The 21856-nt window shown below is 40.9% G+C and overlaps 1 protein-coding gene and 1 pseudogene across 1 annotated transcript in view; both read right to left on the reverse strand.

Moving 5' to 3' along the window:
- The window catches only part of LOC124961425 (complement factor H-related protein 5-like), a 74702-nt gene extending 69074 nt beyond the window's left edge, over positions 1–5628 (reverse strand). The window contains 2 exon segments of the mRNA XM_047519982.1: positions 3796–3972; positions 5556–5628. Of these exon segments, the coding sequence (XP_047375938.1) occupies positions 3796–3972; positions 5556–5628 (250 nt within the window).
- An 11648-nt stretch (positions 5629–17276) lies between these two features.
- The window catches only part of LOC124961426 (complement factor H-like), a 42586-nt pseudogene continuing 38006 nt past the window's right edge, over positions 17277–21856 (reverse strand).

Consider the following 21856-nt stretch of genomic DNA (forward strand, 5'->3'; position numbering starts at 1 on the left):
TACACATGGCTGCCATCATTTTGAGACAACAGCCTGGACCCCTGGTAGGACTGACTGAGCCCCATCTCCATGATCCCTCAGCTCCACCGAGCATTTCCTGCCTCCAGGGCCCTCACATCGACTGACTACTCCCTGCCACCAGGACCCCCAGATGATCTGCCTGCATCTATCACCAGGACCCCAGACTGACTGATTGCACCCGACCTCCAGGATCCTGCAACCACACCAAACACACCCGAACTCAGGTCCCCTGCCTGACCAACCACACCCCACCTCCAGGACCTCCAGCTGACCACGTCCACACCCTGAGCTGCAGCTCCCCATTTGCCAACACATTTCGAAGCCAGAGCAGCCATCTTGGATTATCCTGGAAGCAGTAGCTCTGATCTTTAGGTGGGGCAAATCCCATCCTGAGATGCCTGCTGGAGTCTTGAAGCTCATTGTCAGGTACCTCTCATGCATCAGGCTACTGAAGACTGGGAAGTCTGAATACTATATGACTTTTGTAGTATAGAATTCTTTAGTCTCCTTATTGAACAATTTTAAATTTTTATTTCTTTACTTTTCTTGCTCTCATTTCCTTTTGTTCACCTGTTCCCTCAAAGTCTCCTTCTCACTTTTTGCATGCTAACAACCAACTTCTATTGATTTCATTCAGTTTTGTTTTGTTTTTATTTTTATTTTTATTTTTTTATTTTTTGTGGTGCTTGGGATTGAACCCAGGGCCTTGTGCTTGCAAGACAACCACTCTACCAACTAACACACATCCCCAGCCCTTATTTTTATTTTTAATTTTAAAAATTTTACCTTATGTGTTTTTTTCTCTCAATTCTCTTTTCTTCGGCTAACATCCAATGCCTATTGTTCTCTCTTTCATGCTTCATTTAATTTTTTGCTTCTATCTTCTTTCCTCTGCTCTCATAATCATCACATCCTAAATCACTTCTGTTCTCTCCCAGTGCACTATTCAAAACTGTAATTCCATTTGCAAACTTAATGTTTTCACTCTAGGCAATAACTGATCATATCATTTCTGTTTATTTTAACAATTTGCATTATAGATGTCATAACAGAAACTGTTTGGTTTAATGCTGTATATTGCATTGGAGGTTCTTATTGTTTGTCTCCCCCTAAATGGTTAGGTACAGGAAACCTTCTGGGATACTACAGATCCAAAGGGTTAAAACTCTGTTAACTCAAAACCATATTGTCAGATGGGCAGACACACAAACAATATAAAAAGGCAAGGGAATGAATGACTCCAAACAAACCAAGATACTTCAATAAAATAATCCATTGATACCACAGTGGAAGAAATGTCAGAAAAGGAATTTAGAATGTACATAAAATAATATGCAAGGTAAAGGACCATGTAAGGAATGAAATCAGAAAGAAAACAAAGGAAATGAAAGATCACTTCAATAAAAAATAGAGATTCTGAAAAAAATCAAGAAAAAATCCTCAAATTGAAGAAATCAATAAACAAAATTAAAAATTCAGTGGAAAGTATCACCAGCAGACTAGAACACTTGGAAGACAGAGTTTCAGTAATGAAGACAAAATATTTAATTTTTACTTGTTTTTTTTTTAGTATGGGGATTAAACCCAGGGCCTCATGCATGCTATGCAAGTGCTCTACCACTGGGCCACATCCCCAATCCCAAAATCAATAATACTGAATATAAAGTTATCCATGGAGAAAAATGGTAAAAAGACTATGAACAGAATTTCCAAGAAATATGGGATAACCTGAAAAGACCAAATTTAAGATTTATCAGGATAGATGAAAGCTTGGAGATACAAATCAAAAGAATGCACAATTGATTCAATAAAATAATATCAGAAAATTTCCCAAACCTAAAAGTTATTTTGTATGTGTGTGTAGGTATATTTATTTTGTGTTCATTATGTATAAATTCTTGATATCATCATATTATAGAAAGCACTGCCTTAATAAGAAAAAAATGATTTTGACTGTTGAGTATTAAACAACTGCTGTATATCTATAGAGATAATAACTAAAAGTGCAATTTAAAGAGAAATGTGAATGGACCAACACTGGAGGAGAATCATTTGTCTTTGTCTACCAGTCAAAATCATATAACTTAGTACTGAGATATGGAAATGTTAGTAAGGATTTTTTACTCTAAGGTGTTTACTTTAAGATTTCTATACACTTGTTTTGCTTAAGTGGTTTATTATACTAACATAAAGATCTCCACATAGAAAGGAACTCCCAGAACATTTGAATATCTGTCAATCTGTGTACCATTTTCTCCTACATGGCTGAAGCAAGAACACTAAGTTGTCATTTATTCAACTTTTGGAGACTTACACTCTCCTAGAAAACTGTGTGTTCACTTGGTCATGAATCTCTAATACTGGCAATAAAAAACTACTTTCTCTCAATTAGTTTCTATTGCTATCTCTGTCAATCCTACTTTCTCTCCTTTTCTTCACAGCTTCACATTTTCCAGTCATGTCTAGTGACATTGGAAAGGCCTTGAGAGTCATATATTCATAAGCCTTGCATTCTTAATTTAGTTATATATTTTTACAGTACAGGGGATTAAACTCAGGACCATGGATTGGCAAAGCACTCTATCATTGAGCTAATGCCCCAGCCCTTTTATGAAGATGGTCACTTGGTATGGTAAAAGCTTCTGGCTGCACACAGCATGGATCTACTTATAACCAGAGATCATTTTAAAAGCCTCTCTCTCATCTAGAATAAAATCTAAACTTTTCTGATCCAGCCCTTGTTTAATCTTCTAATGTTACTATATATCTTTCTCTCCTTCTCGGTTCAGATTCCTGGATTTACTCTCTTTGAATTATCTAAATTCACAAACTCTTTAGAGTGAACATTTTTCAACATTTCCTTGCTTCAGTTGCCTCCTATTTTCTAAGTCATTGCATATTTTTTTTGATTCTTTGAATGGTGGTATATAAAACATACTTAGACTATTTTAATTAATAGGTTTATTATTCACTTTAATTCATTGATTTTGGTTTTATTCTCAAATACTGCAATGAAAATTCTAGAAAGGCAGACCTGGGTTTGTATTCTTTCTCATTTTCTCCTATCTTACAAAAGGAATTTCTTGATATCCCAAATGAATTAAATTTGAGTGGCTCCTCCATGCTGACACTCAAGTCTCAACGTATGATATAATCTGAAACCTTTTTAATTCAAGCCTTGAAACTCTACTAGTCCTCCTCATCCTCTTTGCCTCAGGCACTATTCAATCTCAGTGTCCTTTTCTCATATTTCAAAATACAACAGAACCATCAGTTTCTGATTCCTTCCACCATTAGAGTTACACACCCACGTTCTTTCCTTCCTCCTGTTACAAAATTGTGTTGTCTTGTTGCCAACAAGAACCAGTACTTCCAACAGGAGCTCCATATTGCCAAATCCACCACAGTTTTGCAGTCCTCTTACGCACACATTAACAAAGCTAGAACTATCATAATTATGTAATTACATTGCACTGTCTGTATTACATGACTGAAATATGACCAAAAAAACTTACATGGACTACTACTAACCAAAACAATTCTTTATATATGGCCTACAAGAGGCATTAATTTATTTCACTGTTTTAGAAACAGATTACTATCTTTAATGTTGAAAACACCCTTTCCTCCAAGCTGTTAAATCAGAAGGAGCATTGTGATTTTATGTTGGTCCTTAAAAATGTTTCTAGGTAATCCAAATTTCTAAAAAAATAGAACACATGCACAGTTATTTTTATATTGAAAACAAAAAAGAATTTCTGAAACAGTACTTACCATAACATATGGGCATATGAGACCATCCATTGGCCTTACATACTATGGATCCATTGTCATGTCATAATCTGTTTTCAAACCCAACATTACATTCATAGTCCAACTTGTCATTGAGTTTAAACCAGGTGGCATTACTTTTGGTTCTAGCATTCTCAAATATTGGCATGTCACAAGATTCTAATGCAAAATATAATCGATTTCATTTCTAATGTAATTTAAATGTAGTAAGTCTCACCCCAAGAACACAAGACTTTATAGGTAAGTATGTGATGATGAATTGAGTACTGTATCAATTTAGCCTAAGACCAAAGATAAATCATTGTCCTGAAATAGTTACTATAAATGAAAAATATGTTCCTACATGACCTTTTTTTCCTCACTTAAACTTTCGGAAACATTTATTTAAAATTTTTTTCAATTCCATTTTATTTAAGCATTTATCTGATGCTAGTAATAAAATAGACCATTACAGATGTGTACTGCTTATTTTAGAAAACTGGAATGGCATTTTGAGAATTAAGATGTCAGGGTTATTAGTTGTTGTGATATAATAGAAGAAATATGTAATATTTAAAAATTTTTGATGAATTTTATTTAAGACTTTCTATTTCATATTAAGAAAGTTTCATAATGAGTCACTGATCAGAATTTAGTGTATGATGAGTTTAATAAGGTGGTAATTTGTATATTTTTAAAATACATACCATGAGCATATAAATTGTGAAAAAAAGAATAGAAATCAAGAAGTAGGAATGGATATCTTAGTCACATCATTTAAAGTATGATAATATTAATGAATGGCTACACATTTTAATAAGATCAACAGAAAAAATCATTCCTAATAAATCTTCATTAACCTTGGATATTATAGAAGAAAAATCTTGGAATACATTGAAATATGTCTTTCTTTCCAATATTTGTTTATGTAGATGTTCTAAAAGGGAGGTTTTTCAGAATTAGACCTACCTTACTGTATCAAACATATAAATTACAATGGTTAAAATATTCTGAGATTATACACAATTATCCCAAATCTTCACTAAGAATATTACTTTTATGTCTAGGAGTGAAGTCTTTGATATCAAAGGTTGATCACCTAAAACACAGGTAGACCTAAAACATCTCAGCTAAAATAAATTAGTTAGTGCCAGAGTGCATATGTAGGTCCCTGAACCACTTATAAGTCATAGTATGCTTTAAGTGTGTGTGTCAGGGGAGGAAAGAGGTACTTATGTACATCTACCATACTACCAAATCTGAAACAAAAAAATGATGTACCTTTTTCTCCAAGGTTGCGTACTTTTTGAAATGAAACATCAATTGCTTCAAGAATGAATGAAGTTAAATTTTGTATATCATCAAGATAATGATATTAATATAATAAATCACTTTGTATGAGTGTAAGTGTATGTGTTAATGTGTGTGAGAGTTTGTGTGATTTAATGTGTGTGAGTGTTGCTATGTGTGTGTGTGTATGAGTCCGTGTTTGTGTGGAGCGGTGTGTGTGAGTGTGTGTATGTGGGTGTACGTGTGTGTCTTGTGTTGTGGAGCTACCCAAGGATCCACATATGCTATACAAGTGCTCTTTGCTAAAGGCAATCTTCAGCCCATGAGGTCCTGGCCTGGTGGCCTGACCACTTCCACGGGGCTCCACCCTCCAGACTGCTGCACTGGGTTCAACTTTCATCTGGAACTCGGGAGGAACACACACTGTGAAAGCACCACAGCGGAGGGGCAGGAGCTCAGGCACCTGGTCACACCTTGCGTTGCCCCGACTTCGGGCAGTGCTCTGGGTTGAACGAAAGGACTTCGCATGGGAATTCCCAGCTGCATGGAGACAGAGGGAGCTCGGGCAAAGGCAATATCATCAGAAGTACTCAAAGCAGCCCTGTGTTTTGTTGGTTGTCATTAAGGAAACGAGCTTAGTAAGGCCCAACCCTCCAGGGATCAGTCTAGGTGAGCTGACACACGTGTGTACATGAGGAACACTGTGACATCAGGTACCACAGAGGGACACCTGAGGCTCCCTGGGAGCAGAGCACAGAATGAGAATGAGATCCACAAGAGCAGGGGACCCCTTCTGGAGGTTGAAGGGAACCTCTGGGGACCAGAGAGAAAGAGCTGTAGGACGACATAATGGAAAGGAGAGGGATGGCCCCTGGAACGTCTGCCTGCAGACCTCAGCCCAGAAGCAAAGAAGAGCAGCTTGCAGGGAGGGCCTGATGGCCAGAGGAGCTGGAGGAAGGCCACGGTGCCCTGACACGGGCAGTCCTCCCATCTCGGGAGTCGCCCAGAGTGAAAACACATGAAACGCTCCTGTCCAAAGATGGGACGTGGTAGAGTGCAGAGAAACCGCCATCTGGTTTTTGGGCTACAGAACCGAGAGAGGAAGAGCATCTAGGCAGGGCAGAACACAAGTAGTGTGTTCCAGGTGGAAGGAAGAGCAAGGACAGGGTCCCTGGTTCCAAATGTGCTTAGAGAGAACAAGGGACAAGGGAGCCTTGGCAGGCGACCCCACTGAGGGGCCAGGATCCCATGTTAAGCCCCACGAGTGTCAGATCAAGATCAAACAGGGGCTTGGAGGTTCTTGTGTCCTTGCAGTCACTGGGAAAACTGAGGCCCTGGCAAGGGGAGTCTCCTAGCTCCATCCCTTCCCTATCACCCTCAGGACACTCTCCTTATTCCCCACAATGCTGTACCTGGGTCAGACTCACACAAGCATGGTGCCACCCACTCTCCTTGTACCCACCTCATCTAGGGTGACACACACAGCTCTTCAGACAGGCTCAGAAGAATATCTAGAATTCCTGAGGGGTCTCCCTGTGAACTATATCAGCAGGTGCTCTGCACCACCCAGCATCTCTGGCCCATCTTTGGAAGAGTCACCAAATGGGATCTCGAAAGCACCCCATCAGATGAATGTACAGGTCATGTGAATCACACCTGAGTGTGACTCTTACAAGATCCCTCAGCTTCGCATTGGGAAAAGAACAAGGTCCTCCACAATGGCATGCACACCATTTGAATCAGAGCAGAGAGAAGCAGGCACACCGAGAGGACCAGAAGGGAGCTCCCTGGAAGTCACTAACCCAATCAAGTCTCGCCACTTGACCTCACACACACTCTCTCACCTGAGACCAAGGCTGGGGGAAAGAAAGGAGAGCACATGGAAATGGATGGACACGGTGTTCCCTACAAGGTGCCTCACTCTCTCCCAGATCCGCCTTAGTTCTGTGATCCACCGTACATGAGGCTAAAGTGTAGGTTCCGTTTTGTCATGAGTTACACATTCTCTCACATGAGTTTGTGGGATCCTGCAGCTAAGCACAATGAAACATGCACAAGCACGCACACACACATACACACACACACACATACACACACACCCTCACTTTCGCACAGAGGATGGTCTCAATAAGGCCTCTCGAGTGAACAAGAACTCTGAGCATTCAGAGTTTGGTGACATGTCCACAGTAAATCAGAGGGTCACTGGAAGAGAATGGATCTGAAAGGAGCCATCAAACTCCAAAACCTTCACCCAATCCACCTTCTAAGCCTGCACTCCTCTTCTGCTCTGTGTCTTCAAAGTCACCTCATGACTTGTAGGTTTGGTCCCCCCAGGGAGCAGTGTTGAGAGGTGGGGTCCTTGCCTGGGTGCTTGGATCGCTGGGGCTTTGAGCTCCTGATGGGATGGAGCCTTCAGTGGATCTGTATCTAGTGGGCTCTGGGGAAGGGGTAGAGACATTAGTCATGGGCCCAGTGGTAGGAAGAAGTCATTGGACTTGCTCTCTGGGGGCAAGTTTTCTCCTTATCACCTTCCTGTTTCTCTCACTTCTGCCTTGGTTACTTTTAGATAATTATTTTCATCAACCTCCAGTTCCACACTCTTTTATTCTGCTTTACAAGAAGCTGCAAGTTTGGAGCCAAGGCCTGTGCACTGAAATCTTCAGTCAAATAAATTTACATTTTACTGTTTTCCCATAGGTGTTTTGTCAAGGAAATGCAATCTGAATATCACGGAAGCCTGGTACAATGAAATGGGGTCACTCCTGTGTCTATATCTACCATGTGGTTCAATAACACTTGCAGGTGGTTTAACAGAAGTACTTGGAAAAGTTTGGAGAAATGTCCTTGTAAAATGTAGAGTTCTTTTCATGGACCTTAGGAGGTGAGACTGGTGTTGGCACAGGATTACAGAATGCCAACAGCAGTACAAGAGTACAAATTGTGTTGATGAGGTGTCCACAGGAAACTAGGACTTTGTATTTGGAGGCAATGTGATTTGTGCGACCTTCTGGCAAGGAACTAGTCTTTGTTTTTCCATGCATTGAGACATTGTGTTGAGCTGTGTTGAAATGTCCTAGAATCATTAATTTTGTGGATGATATTTCCAATGAGCTCAGCATTCAGGTTTTGGAGTCGAGGTTTCTCTCTGCTTTCAACTTGGTTACAGTTAGAAAGATCAAACGGAGAATAAAGATTTCTTAAACTTAAAATCAGCATACTACAGTGACACAGTCACATCAATGTTTCTAGCAGCTCAATTCACAATAGTTACATTGTGGAACCAACCTAGATGCCCTTTAATAGGTGAATGGATAATGAAAATGTGATATATAAACACAATTGAATATCCTTCAGCCATAAAGAACAAAATTATGGCATTTGCAGGTAAATGGATGGAGTTGGAGAATATCATGCTAAGTGAAATAAGCCCATCCCCCATAAACAAAGGCCAAATGTTTTCTCTGATAAATACCAGGGGTTTGGGTAAGGGAACAATGGAGGAATGAGGGTGAAGAGGTAAATGAGGGGTGGGGAGAGGGCAGAGAGAAGGACAGAGAAAGGAATGAGACAAACATCCTTACCCCATGTGCATGTATGATTACACAAATTTTGACTCTAATTAATGTACAACCAGAGAAATGAAAAGTTGTACCCCATTAATGTATAATGAACTAAAAAAAATTAAAAGAATTTCTTAAACTGTAGTTTGTTTATAAATAGAAGGCGTATAATTGAGACCACGTGGAATTTGGTTGCCGAGGAAATGTGCATCATTAAATAAGGCAAGTCATTTGTACTGGAACTATAAGAAAGCTGGTCTGAGGACTTACACCCCTCCATTCTAAGGTTATATAATATAAATTCAGTTTAAAGACTCTTTTGGATAGAAAGTCCCAGTCTTCTGTGTTCGCACACTGCTGTGTACAGAATTGTTTCCCTAGGATTTCTTTCCCATGATTCAGTCATCCAGGCACTTAAAAGTTACTGCAGCCCCCTTGCAGACGATCCTGAGTGTTGCTCTCATGGAGAGAGACTCTGGGGTCTTTCCCTAGGTGCTCATTTTACAGGTGTGAACTCAGAAGACAAGAGTCCCAGGGACCCACAAACTTTCACCAATGTGTCTAAAAAAATCCTATGAAGACAGGCAGTGCATAGCATGAAAAGAATCTGTGAGGAGAACCCACAAGAGGGTGAAGGTGAGAAACTGAGAGTGAAAATCAATCTGAAGTGGAGATACCCAGAAGGTAGGATGCCAGGAATCAGAATGTCTACTGAGGAAAAGTGCAGGTAGAAAGTTGAGCAAGCCCAAGAAAGTGGCCTTGCAAGGACAGAGCGGTGGGGGCGGTATGGCCCTTTATTTATTTATTTATTTTGGTCTACATGATTTTTTAATTTGTTCTTTTGGATGTACATGACTGTGGAGTGTATTTTGACATATTATACATACATGGAGCATAATGTTTTCTAACTAGAATCCCAGTACTACAGTTGTATATGATGTGCAATTTCCCTGGTTGTGTTTTCATTTATGTACATAGGAAAGTTATGTCCAATTCATTCTACTGTCTTTCCAAGTCCCATTTCTTCTCCTTTCCCTTCATTCCCTTTGTCTAATCCAGTGAACTTCTATTCTTCCATTCCCCACACTTATTATGTGTTACCATCCACATATCAGAGAGAACATTCAGCCTTTGGTGTTCAGGATTGACTTATTTCACTTAGCATGATAGTCTCCACTTCCATACATTTACTGGAAAATCCCATAGTTTCATTCTTCTTTATGGATCAGTAATATTCCATTGTTTTTATATATCACATTATTCTTAGGCATTCATCTGCTGAAGGGCACCTGGGTTGATTCCACAGCTTAGCTCTTGCAGATTGAGCTGCTCTCGACATTGATGTGACTGCATCACTATAGTATGCAGATTTTAATCCTTTGGGTATAAACCAGAGAGTGAGATAGCTGGGTCACATGGTGGTTCCATTTCACGTTTTCTAAGGAATCTCCCTATTGCTTTCCAGAGTGTTTGCACCAGTTTGCAGTTCCACCAGCAATGTGTGATTGAACCTTTCCCTCCACATCTTTCCCAACATTTATTGTTATTTCTATTATTGATAATTGCCATTCTGACTACAGTGAAATGAAATCTCCATTTTAATTTGCATTTCTCTTACTGCTAGAGATGTAAAACATTTTTTTCATGTTTTTTAACCATTCCTATTTCTTCTATGAAATGCCCGTCCTTTTCCTTTGTTCATTTATTGATTGGGTTATTTGGGTGTTTTTTCTTTTGTTTTGTTTTGTTTTGTTTTGTGGTGTTAATTTTTTTGAGTTCATTATATATATTGTAGATTAATGCTCTATCTGAGTGCAACCCTTCCATAAGTTCTCTCCTCAGACTCTCTATTGCTTCCTTTGCTGTGAAAAAGCTTTTTAGTTTGAAGCCACCCCATTTATTGATTCTTCATTTTACTTCTTGTGCTTTAGGAGTCTTGGTGAGGAAGTTGGTTCACAAGCCATCATGTGCAGAGTTGGGCCTACTTTTAATAGGTGTGGAGATTCTAGTCCTGAATGACTAGGTTCTTGATGCTCTTTGAGTTTTTGCACAAGTCTTTTAGTGCTCATATCATGCCAACCTGTCACATGACCTACAGGAATTGATGTTGACCCTGTGAAGGTCTTCTTTGAACCATTCCTCTTTATCATTTTCCTACTCCTTCCTTTGGGAATGAAGACATTTACCCTGTGTGTGTGTGTGTGTGTGTGTGTGTGTGTGTGTGTGTCTTGGTAGTACACAATCATTGGTTTGCCTTGAATCTTGAGTGGAGACTTTGAACTTGGATGTTTGACCATTTTGGAACTATTGTCTACAGGAACTCTTGGAGATTAACCAAACACAATTTGCAATGTGGGGTAGAAAGTGGTTTTGGGGGCTGTGGGCAGAATGTTATGCTATGAATCTTACATGTCTCCCATAAGCCCAGTAGTTGAAGACCAATGCAGCAGAGCTCAGATTTTGGTCTTGTGCAGAAGACAGGTTCATAAGGGCTCTGACCTCATAAACAGATTATGAGACTGATAATGGATCTATCACTCAATCAGGTATTGGGATGGGTAGGAATTCACAAGGTACTCCTCATTGGAGGATAGAGATCGCTGAGGGAATGCCCTTGTGGGTACATTTTGTCATTTATCCCAGGCTCCCTTCTGTTCTACCTCCTTATCTCTGCTTCCTGGCCACAATGAGGCAATCAACATTGCTACATTACATGCCCTCTGCCATCTTGTTCTATCTTGCCAGAGGCCCAAAACAATAGGGGCAAATAATGAAAGACAGTAAACAAAAACAATACTCTGATATTGTGACATGGTACAGTAACCTGAGAAGTATTCCTCTACTGTGACCTGTACAATTCTCAGAAATATACACAGATACACTGTTCACATACAGAAAACACAGACAATACCCAGATACTGTGAGCTCATACACTAACCAAAGATATTATCCAGATACTGTGACCAAGTGTGCTAAACAGAGACATTACAGAGATACTGTGACCAGGTATATTACAAAGCAACAATAACCAGATACCATGACCAGTATCCAAACACACTAGCCAGATGTATCAGGCACACTTCTCTAGAAGAATAGAAGCAATAGGATATATGTATGGTTATAAAAACAGGATTTATTAGATTGGCTTTGGCATCTTAAATCTATGTATTTCCACGGTAACCATTTGCAGACTGGATAACAGGAGAGAGAGTAGCTGCTCATGCCATGAAACTGGAGTCACAGAACAACAGAAGACAATGATGTCACCCCATCCTGGACCAAAGGCCTAAAAACTCCCAGTAGAGTTGCTGGTCAGTCTGCTTTGGAAAAATGAAGGAACTAGATAATGATGTCCTCAGGTGATCACAGCAGTAGTCAAGAACCCTCTGAAGAAGAATTGAGCTTGCTTCTGCTGTTGTTTCCTTGTTCTTCCATTCTTGTTCCATCCAGGTCCCCAACCTATTGGAGTGTGCTGCCCACACTGACAATGTGTCTTTACCTCAGTTTGCTGTCCCACAGGCCAATCATTCCAACAAACAACCTCACTGAGACATACAGAAACCTTTGAATCTTAGGAATCTCTTAATCCCATAAAGTTGAGAATTCAGATTAACCATCAAGCCAGATATGTACCAGGTACTAGAGATACCAGCCCCCAATACCATGGCCACAAATAGCGAATATCTACCATGACCAGAAACAGTAACCACAGAAAATAATCAGATACCATGTCCATGTAGAGTGAGCAGAGATGAAGCCCACATTCTACAATCAGGTATAGTAATCATAGATGTCACAGAGACACCATGACATGATACAGCAATTGGACTTAATCAAGTATTGTGATACATACGGTAACCAGAATAATAGTTAGCTAATGTCTGACTAGAGTCATTAGCCAGGTACGTGACCAGATAAACTAAACAGAACCAATACTAAAAATATACTGTCCAGGTATAGTAAACAGATACAATAATCCAATACTGTGACAATGTACAGTAAACAGAGAACTTAGCCAGATACTTGACCAGGAATAGTAAGTACAGACTGTGATACTGTGACCTGTTATGGTAAGATGAGGCATTAGCCAGATGCTATGATCAGGTACAGTAACCAGAGATATTAGGCAATTACTGTGACAAGGTATGGTAACCAGACACATTAGCATGATGCTGAGACTAGGTACACTTAACACAATCATTATGCAAATACCCTGACCAAGTACAGTAACCAAAAACATCATCCAGGTACCTTGACTAGGTACAGTATACAGAGAAAATACCCAGATACCATGAATAGGTATAATATCCAAAGACCATAGCTAGATCAATTACCAAATTCAGTAACCAGTAATAGTATCCAAATCCTGTGACCAAGGATAGAAATTAAAGACATGAGTCAGATACCATAAACAGCTACAGCATTCACAGACAATTGCTTGATATCATATCCAGGTACAGCCACTACAGTCCATAACCTGTAATTGAAACTGGGGGCAGGAACCAGAGACAACAGACAGAAATCATGAGAAGGTAGCCAAACCAGAAATTATCCAGACTCTGGTACTAGGTATGGTAAACAAAGGTATTAGTCAGATAACCTGACCATGTATAGTAAACCGAAACAGCCAGATAACATGACCAGTTGCTGTAACCAGAGACATTTGTCAGATACTATTACCACATACAGTAAACAGAGACAAACCCAGATATACTGACCAGATACACTCACCAGAGACATTAACCTGCCACTGTAACCAGGTAAATTAACTAGAAACAATAGCTAGAGGCTATGAACAGAGAGAGTAACCAGGCCTAATATAGTGACCAGGTAGAAAATGCCCAGATACTGTGACCGAATACAATTAAGAGAGACATTAGCCTGACACACAAACCAGTAACTGTAACCAGAGATAATACCCAGATTCAGTGATCAGGTTTGGAAACCAGACAACAGCAGATATAGAAACCACATACATGATGGTACCAATTAGACAAATAAGCCAGGTACTGTGACCAGGAATGAAAAACAGGAGACATTAGCAGGATACTGGGACCAGGTTTAGTAACTAGGGACATTAGCCAAGGAGTCAGGTATTGTGACCAGTTTTAATAGATAGATACCACATGCAGATACTGTGACCCAGTACAGTAAGCAGAGAAATTTTCCAGACACTGTGACAAGGTATAATGACCAGCAATAATACTCAGATATTTGACTGGATACAGTAAACAGAGATATTAATCCAATAATGGGACCAGATACAGTAACTTGAGACATTAGTCAGATAACATGATCAGGTACAGAAAAAAAGAGACATACCCTAATACCATGACTAGGTATAGTAAACAGAGACCTCAGTCAAATTCTCTGGGAAGGGACAGAAAGCAGAGACAATACCTTGTATCTTTTACCTTGTACCTCAATGTGTTACAATAAGCAGAGGTGTTAACCAGAGACTGTGACCAGGGACAATAAGCACAGATTTTAGGCAAATACCATGACTAGTTATAGTAACCAGAGGCATTAGCTAGGGACAGTGACCAGATACAGTATACAGAAACATATCCAGACATGTTCATCAAGTATAGTACACAGAACAATACCCAGATACCATGATGAGTCATTAACCATAAACTGTGACAAGATATAATAATCAGAGACACTACCCAGATACCATGACCATGTACAGGAACTAGAGACATTAACCAGATTCAATAACCATGAACAGTGACCTGAGACAATACATAGACACCATACACAGATACACTAAACAGAGTCAATACCCAGATACTATGCTCAGGTACAGTATCCAGAGACATCAGTCAGAGGTCATGTTCAGGTATTGTAACCAGACATATCATCCAGATACCTGACCAGGTGGAGGAACCAAAGATAATGTCCTGTTGCCATGACACAATACAGTAACCAAAGGAATAAGCCTAATATTGTGACTAGAAGCAATATACAGTGACAACACCCTAATATCAGCTCCAGGTACAATAAGCTGATGCTATAACTTAGTAAAGTAAATGAAGATTCTGTGGCCAGGAACTGTAAGCAGAGACAATACTTTATAACTGAACCTGTTACAATAAGAAGAGGTACTGGCCAGATGCCACAGTCAGTATAGTAACCAGTGATAAAAACTAATTACATGTGGAGCCAATTTAAGCAATGGTATTAATAAGACGCCATGACCAGACATATTATCGAGAGACAATAGCAAGATAACATGACCAGATTCAGTAGCTGAGACTTTAGGAAGACACAGAGAGCCAGTAAACAGTCATTACCCAGACACTGTATCCAAGAAGAGTAACCAGTGTCATTAGCCACATAGCATAAAAGTCCAGGATACAGAGACATGAGTCAGATATCCTGACCAGGTATACTAATCGGAAATGTTCACCAGGTATGGTGACCAGATACAATAACTAGAGACAAGAGTCAGAAGTGATGACTAGGTACAGTAAACAGAGAACTTTGCCAGATTCTGTGGGTAGAAAGTCAGCAGAAACAATACCTTGTACCTCCACCTGTGACAATAAGCAGAGGCATTCACAGAGACATTAGCTAGAACCTTAGACCAGGCATAATAAACACAGACATTAGCCAGAGACACTGTGTAGATACTGTCACCAGAGATGTTGGTCAGACACCATAACCAAGTATATCATGCAGAGAAATGGGTCAGACACTTTGAATAAGTATAGCACACAAAAAAATATCCAGTTACTGTCATCAGATATAGTCACCAGACATTAATCATATATTGTGACAAGTTACACTAACTAAAGACATTACCCAGATACCAAGACTGAGTAGAATAATGGGAGACATCAGCCAGACACTGCTCAGAATCAATAATCAGAGAAAATATTCAAATACTATGACCTGGGTACAATAACCAGAGACATTTTCCAGACACTGTGACCAGTAAAATACCATGACTAGGTGTGATGGTTGGATATGAGGTGTCCCCCCAAACCTCACATGTGAGACAATACAAGAAAGTTCAGAGGAGACATGATTGGGTTGTGAGAGTCTTAGCCTAATCAGTGACTTACACCCTGGTGGGATTAAGTGACTGGCAACTGATTGGATAGGGTGTGACTGGAGGAGACTGGAATTTGGGCGTGACTTTGGGGTATATATTATGTATCTGGAGAGTGGAGACTCTCTCTGTCTGCTTCCTAATCACAGAGATATGAGATGCTTCCCTCCAACACCCTCTCCCACCATGAAGTCCTGCCTCATCTTAAGTCCTGATGAATGGAACTGACCTTCTATGGTCTTTCAGATTACTAAAGCAGTGAGCCCCCACATAAATTTACCCTGCTGTATAATTATTCTGGTCAGATCCTTTTAGTCACAGGTAGGAAAAAACTGACCAAGATATTAGGTATAGTAACCAGAGTCATTACCTACATAAGATGACCAGGTGAAGTAACCAGAGACATTAGCTACACACAGCAACATGTTCAGAAACCAAAGCCATTAGCAAGCTCCTTGACAAGATACAATAACCAGAGACTTTATTTAGCCAGATTTGGTGATCAAGTATATAAACCAGAGAAATTATCCATGTACTGTGACCCAGGCACATGAACCACAGACATTAGCCAGATACTGTGACAAGTAATCAGAGACATTAACCAGATACCAAGAGTAGGTAGAGTATACCAAGACAATACCCAGATACCATGAAACAATACAGTAGTCAGAACATTGAGCAGATACCAAGACCAAACATAGTTAAAAGAGTCATTACGCAGATACTGAGACAAATAGGTGAATCAGAGACATTAAAAACTTCTATGACAAAGTACGGTAACCAGAGAATTAAGCCTGTTATTGTGACTATGTACAGTAAACTGAGACAATACCTAGGTATAGTCAGGAAGTACTGTAGCCAGAGACATTAGCCAGTTCCCATGATGCATCAAATAGAGACAACATCCTAATGCCTGGAGAGTGAAAACCCTTAGTCATGAGTCAGATACCATAACCCAGTACAATAATCACAGACCTTAGCCTCATACCATGACCAGCTACAATAACAAGAAACATTAGAAAGATATTTTGACCAGTTATAATAATCAGCAACATTAGCCAGGTACTGTGACCAGATCTAGTAAACACAGAAAGTACCCAGATATGATGAGAAGCAACAGCAGTCAGAGACCTTAGTCAAATACTGTGACAAGTTACAAAACCAGATACTGAGGCCATGTACAGTAAACAGAGATAACAATTAGTCACTCTGACAAGGTATAAAACCAGAGACATTAGTCAGCTAATATGACCAAATACAATAAACAAAATTCTACCCATATACTGTGAGTAGAAACTTTAACCAGTCTTTTTGCAGATATTTGACCAGGTACAGTACACTGAGGTGTCAAGCCAGATACGATTTTCTGGAAAGTCAACAGAGATATTGCCTACATACTAGGATCTATTACAATAAGACACATTACATGGACCTTTCCTCAGCAGACATTCTGATTCCTGGCATTCTAACTTCTGGGGGTCTCCACTGCAGCTTGACTTTCACTCTCAGAACTCCACATCATCACCCTCTTATGGGTTCTCCTCACAGATTCATTTCATGCTATGCACTGCCTGTCTTCATAGGACTTTCTTCGACACCTTGGTAGAAGTTTGTGGGACCCTGGAACTCTTGTCTTCAGAGTTCACATCTGTAAAAAGAGCACACATTACACATTAGACAGTTACATGTCCACATACAGTAAACAGAGAAAATATTTAGGTATCATGACCAGTTACAGTAACCTCAGGCATTAGGCATATACTTCTGACCAGGTACAGTGTCAAACACTGGACAGATAACATGACCAAATAACCAGAGACTTTAATCAGATTCTGTGAATGGGTACTCTTCCAGCTACTTCAGATTCAGCCCACCTGTGACTCCCATGGTGACTTGGCTGAGGATGCTTGGGTTGAGAGGGTCTGCCCTGTGCTGGGTTGCACTGGAGAGGTGGCCCTGCTTCTCCATGTGCCCTTCAACTCTGCGCCAGCTCTGGCCACAATCAGAGGGGGACCAGCAGGACCTGACACTGGCTGTGGGGCCAGATAACCACTCAGCATCTTTCCTGGTCCCCCAGGTTTGGCCTCCAGGGCTGACCACACCCTATTCACTGATCTGGGTGCCTTTCCTACCTGGAGCTCAGTGTGAGGATTCTGACATCTCCAGCCACCTTTGTCTGCATCATGGCCATGGACTCCAGCAATGAGTCCCCAAAGGGCCCCAAAGTCATGGAGATGAGGGCTACACTACGGCACCACAAACAGAATGGTCAGCAGGGACATAGAACTTCACACTAGGGCTGCACCGTGTCCAGGCTAAAGGGAGTTTGAAGTTCCTCTTCAGTCTGCTCAGTGCCACCAGTTGCTGAGCACTTGACCGCGGACCCATCCAACATTCTACTTGAGCACGTGGACCCTCTGAGCGCGTGAGCATCCATGCCAGGGTCTAGCAAGTGCAGGGCCACCAGGATGACCTCAGAGGAGCAGTGAGGCCAGGACCAGGTCAGAAGGCAGGACCTGGAGTCAAGTGCAGTCCTCCCTGTGGAGCTCAGGACCTCTGGGGCTTGCAGAGTGGGTCACGGTAAGCACAGGTATGTCAGGGTAACTTCGTGGAGTAGAAGTGTGCTGAATCCTCCAGTCTGAGCAGGAATTCCTCAGGGGAAAGACAACAGGTCCGATTTCCAGGCATGGGTGCACATGTGCAGAAGGCAGCAGGTCACCTGATGCCTGAGATGCAGGGGCCGGCACTTACTAAGCCTGTGGCACACATATAGCTCAACTGCCTCAGAACCCTGCTATAGGGAGGTCATGAACTCTTGAACCCACTGCCCCAGGAGAAAGAATTTAGAGAAGGGGTCCTGTCTAGGCACAGAATGCAGAGCCAGGACTGGGGCCCTTAGGTACAGGGGGATCCCACCCTGCACCCAACATTCTGGGGCATTTTTGGTGGGGCCATATTCCACCTGCTAAGGGTGGGAGCTGGCAAATCAGTTCCAGGAAGACATAGCCTGGCCATCTCATGGGGCCAGCAAACAAGAGATCCCATCCTGTAGATTTGTGGGGGTGTTTGAGATCTCTCAAGCCATGACAGGTGAATTCATTGTCCACTCTCAAAGAGCAGAGGCATCCTGTCCCAATTCAGGCAAGGTGAGGGAGCTCAAGAATCTACAGGGACAAAGAGAGAGAAGAAGAGGCTGTGATCCAGTGCTTTTGCCCCACATATCTCATTATTTCTTTCTCTACCCTGTTGCTCCCTGTTGGGCAACAAGGTCCAGTGTACCTCCTCAGGGCCCACCTGAGGAGAATACGGGACCGAGCAGGATGATGAGTGTCGGAGGCAAAGGAAACACACCAGAGCCAGGAGGTCTGTCAGCGCACGAGTCACAGCAGGAATCTTGTTTATTGAGGAAATCACACAGTTTTTATGTAGGGTGGGGGCTAGGCGGGAACCAATTAGCTTAGATGTCAGCAAGGCATGGGGGCGTTCACGCAGGCGAGAGCCCCTTAGGACTATATGTCAATCACGAGCTGATCATGTTTGCAGAGCTGTTAACCAATTCCAGATGGTGGTCTGATTTATTGTCATTAACTATTAAAACCACCTTTGAGTCCTTGATCTTGCTCACTCACCAGGGAGTAAGGAGTCAGCCTGAGTTAGTTAAGGTGTCATTAGTCCCAACATATCCCTCTTTTTTGTTTAATATTAAGGGTGTGTCTGTCTTAGATTGGCCCTGGGAGGGTCAGTTTGGGGGTCTGTCTTACTCAAAAGTGTGCCTGTCTTAGGTTGTCCTCCTCTGAGGATTTTATCCATTATTGACTACCACCTTAGCGCTTCAATCAGGGCCCTCAGGAGGAGCAGGGCTTAAGCGAGAGACACTTAGACCCCAGTGTCCTGATACGAGTGATCCATGATCTTATAGGGCTCCCAATCATCATTATGAATGACGGTATAATGCTTTCAGACCACCATGAGCTGCACAGATTTAGCCTACCTTTTTGGGAAATGGATAAGCTTATTGATTATGCAAGGCCCAAAGGTGAACACAAGGATAATGGTGATTAGCGGTACCCTAAGCAAGAGGAGGTAGGGGATCCACCCGTATAACCCAATCCAGAGGAAATTAGAGTGGAGCTCGCTCCTACAGTGTTCCAGATCTTCTTGTAGGTTTTTGATTTTATCTAGTACAATGCCAGATCAGTTGGTGTAGAAACAGTACTCTTCACCAAGGAACAGGCAAAGCCTTCCTTCCATTGCTGTTGCAGAATGACAGCAGCCAAGGAATCAAATTGAACCTGTAGATCTAAGATGGTACAGCTGCAAAGTGTAATGTTAGGAGCTCTGTGTAGCTCTCAAGGAAGTTCACTGTCTAAAGTCATGAGGTCAGAGACCCCAATCTCAATCACTGTTGTCCCATTTTTGCTACTGTGCATTACACTCTTTCTTAAATGTCATCTTAAGCAGTTTACATATATTGACTCCTGAGTCTATATGAAGGTTAACACAATTTAACATTATATCTAAAACATGAATTAAAGAAGGGCTGAGAGAGCTTTTAAGTTTCCTTTTGTGTGGCAAAGTGGTAAAATGCTTTCATGCTTAACCTTTAAAGAAATTAGGTTCTTAATAACTTTTAGAAATACATTTAACAAATTTTACATATACCCTATTGATGACAGGTCCTATATAGAACATTAATGATAGGTTTACCATTACAGACAAGTTTAATTTGGAGACTAGCAGCTTGATAAATTTTCTGCTTTAAAGGCTTGTATACCTGGAAAATATGAACACATTTAATATACAAAGAATAATGTTTTTAAGTATGTTACTCCATGGAATAACTTTGTAAATTAAACAGATGTCTCTAACAAACACCTTTGATTAATTCCATACATGTCAACTCTAATTCACTCATCTTATTGTAAAAAAAAACCAGGATAACAGACAAGTGTAAAAAAACCAAGATGTCAGACAAGTGTAAACAGTATCTGCCAGCTCTTTCCTGTTGAATAAAGTTCTAGAAAAATTGATGTCAGACATTTTATAAACATCAACATTTTATTAGTTTGACCACCTAGAGACTTCTGAGCTAATTTTAAAGACATTTTACTTCTATTAGTTTATACAATTTAAATTGAACCTTTTTAGATCACATGAATTAAAAATATTTGGATCCATTTTTAAATTTTAATTTTAGGAGTGCTCAATTTTGATACAGAGAAAACATGACATCAGACAGCACGACATACAAATAACACAAAATCAAAGGCCTTGTAACTTTATAGGTGAATCTCCATTGCAATGTAACAGATGAGCAAAAACTCTAGTTGAATAAAAAAATAGAACTGATCAAAAAAGTCATGAGCTCAAAAAAAATGTAGAATTCAAAAAAAAGAAGAGTCCTGGAAGAATGATACGGCCATTAATTACTTTAGTAAAGCACCATAATATTTACTTTTGCTGGAGTTTAGGTAAGACTCTTTTGGCTCTTTCCCCCCCCCCCCCCCTTGGGTTTGAGACCAGTCTCCTACTAAGCATTCTGGCTTCCTCCATTTACATTTCAATGTAAGCCTTGACTGAGATCTGGAAGGAGCTGACAGGTTTTAGCAGAAACTTTGTGCCTAGGGCATTTTAACCCTTTTTCCTGGTTCAATTCAGGTTTGGGTGCAGAAAATTGTGAAACAATTATCTCCCACTACTTGTGAGGAATGGGGCTGCTATATCATACTCCTTCTGAGGATTTGCCACTGATGTTTGGGCTGGTTACTCCCTCCACACCGGCATATGTGGGACCTCGTTGCAGGACGACTAGGTGGGCTGGGCTGGAAAATGGAAGCAGAAACAGCTGAGTCAAAGTTGGTGAAGGAGGAGGGATTAAGAGGGGGAGAAGAAGGAGGTGTTCGAGTTTGCAGGAAGAGCAGAGAAGCGCAAGAAAGAAGAGACTTGAAGATAAGGAATCCCTTTCCCTCTGCCCGATCTCTTGCGGAAGCTGTGTGCCAATGTCTTTGGTATCCAGAATCCACCTTTCCATGGAGTGATCTTTCATCCCTGCACAGGCCAATTTGTGATCCGTAGTCATTCCTTCCCAAACTAACATTTTAACATTTACCGGGAAGGCCATACAGGGTGGGGGGAGGTTAGAGTCAGTGAGTTCTTG

The sequence above is a fragment of the Sciurus carolinensis genome, chromosome 12, assembly GCF_902686445.1.
Source record: "Sciurus carolinensis chromosome 12, mSciCar1.2, whole genome shotgun sequence".
NCBI lineage: Eukaryota > Metazoa > Chordata > Mammalia > Rodentia > Sciuridae > Sciurus > Sciurus carolinensis.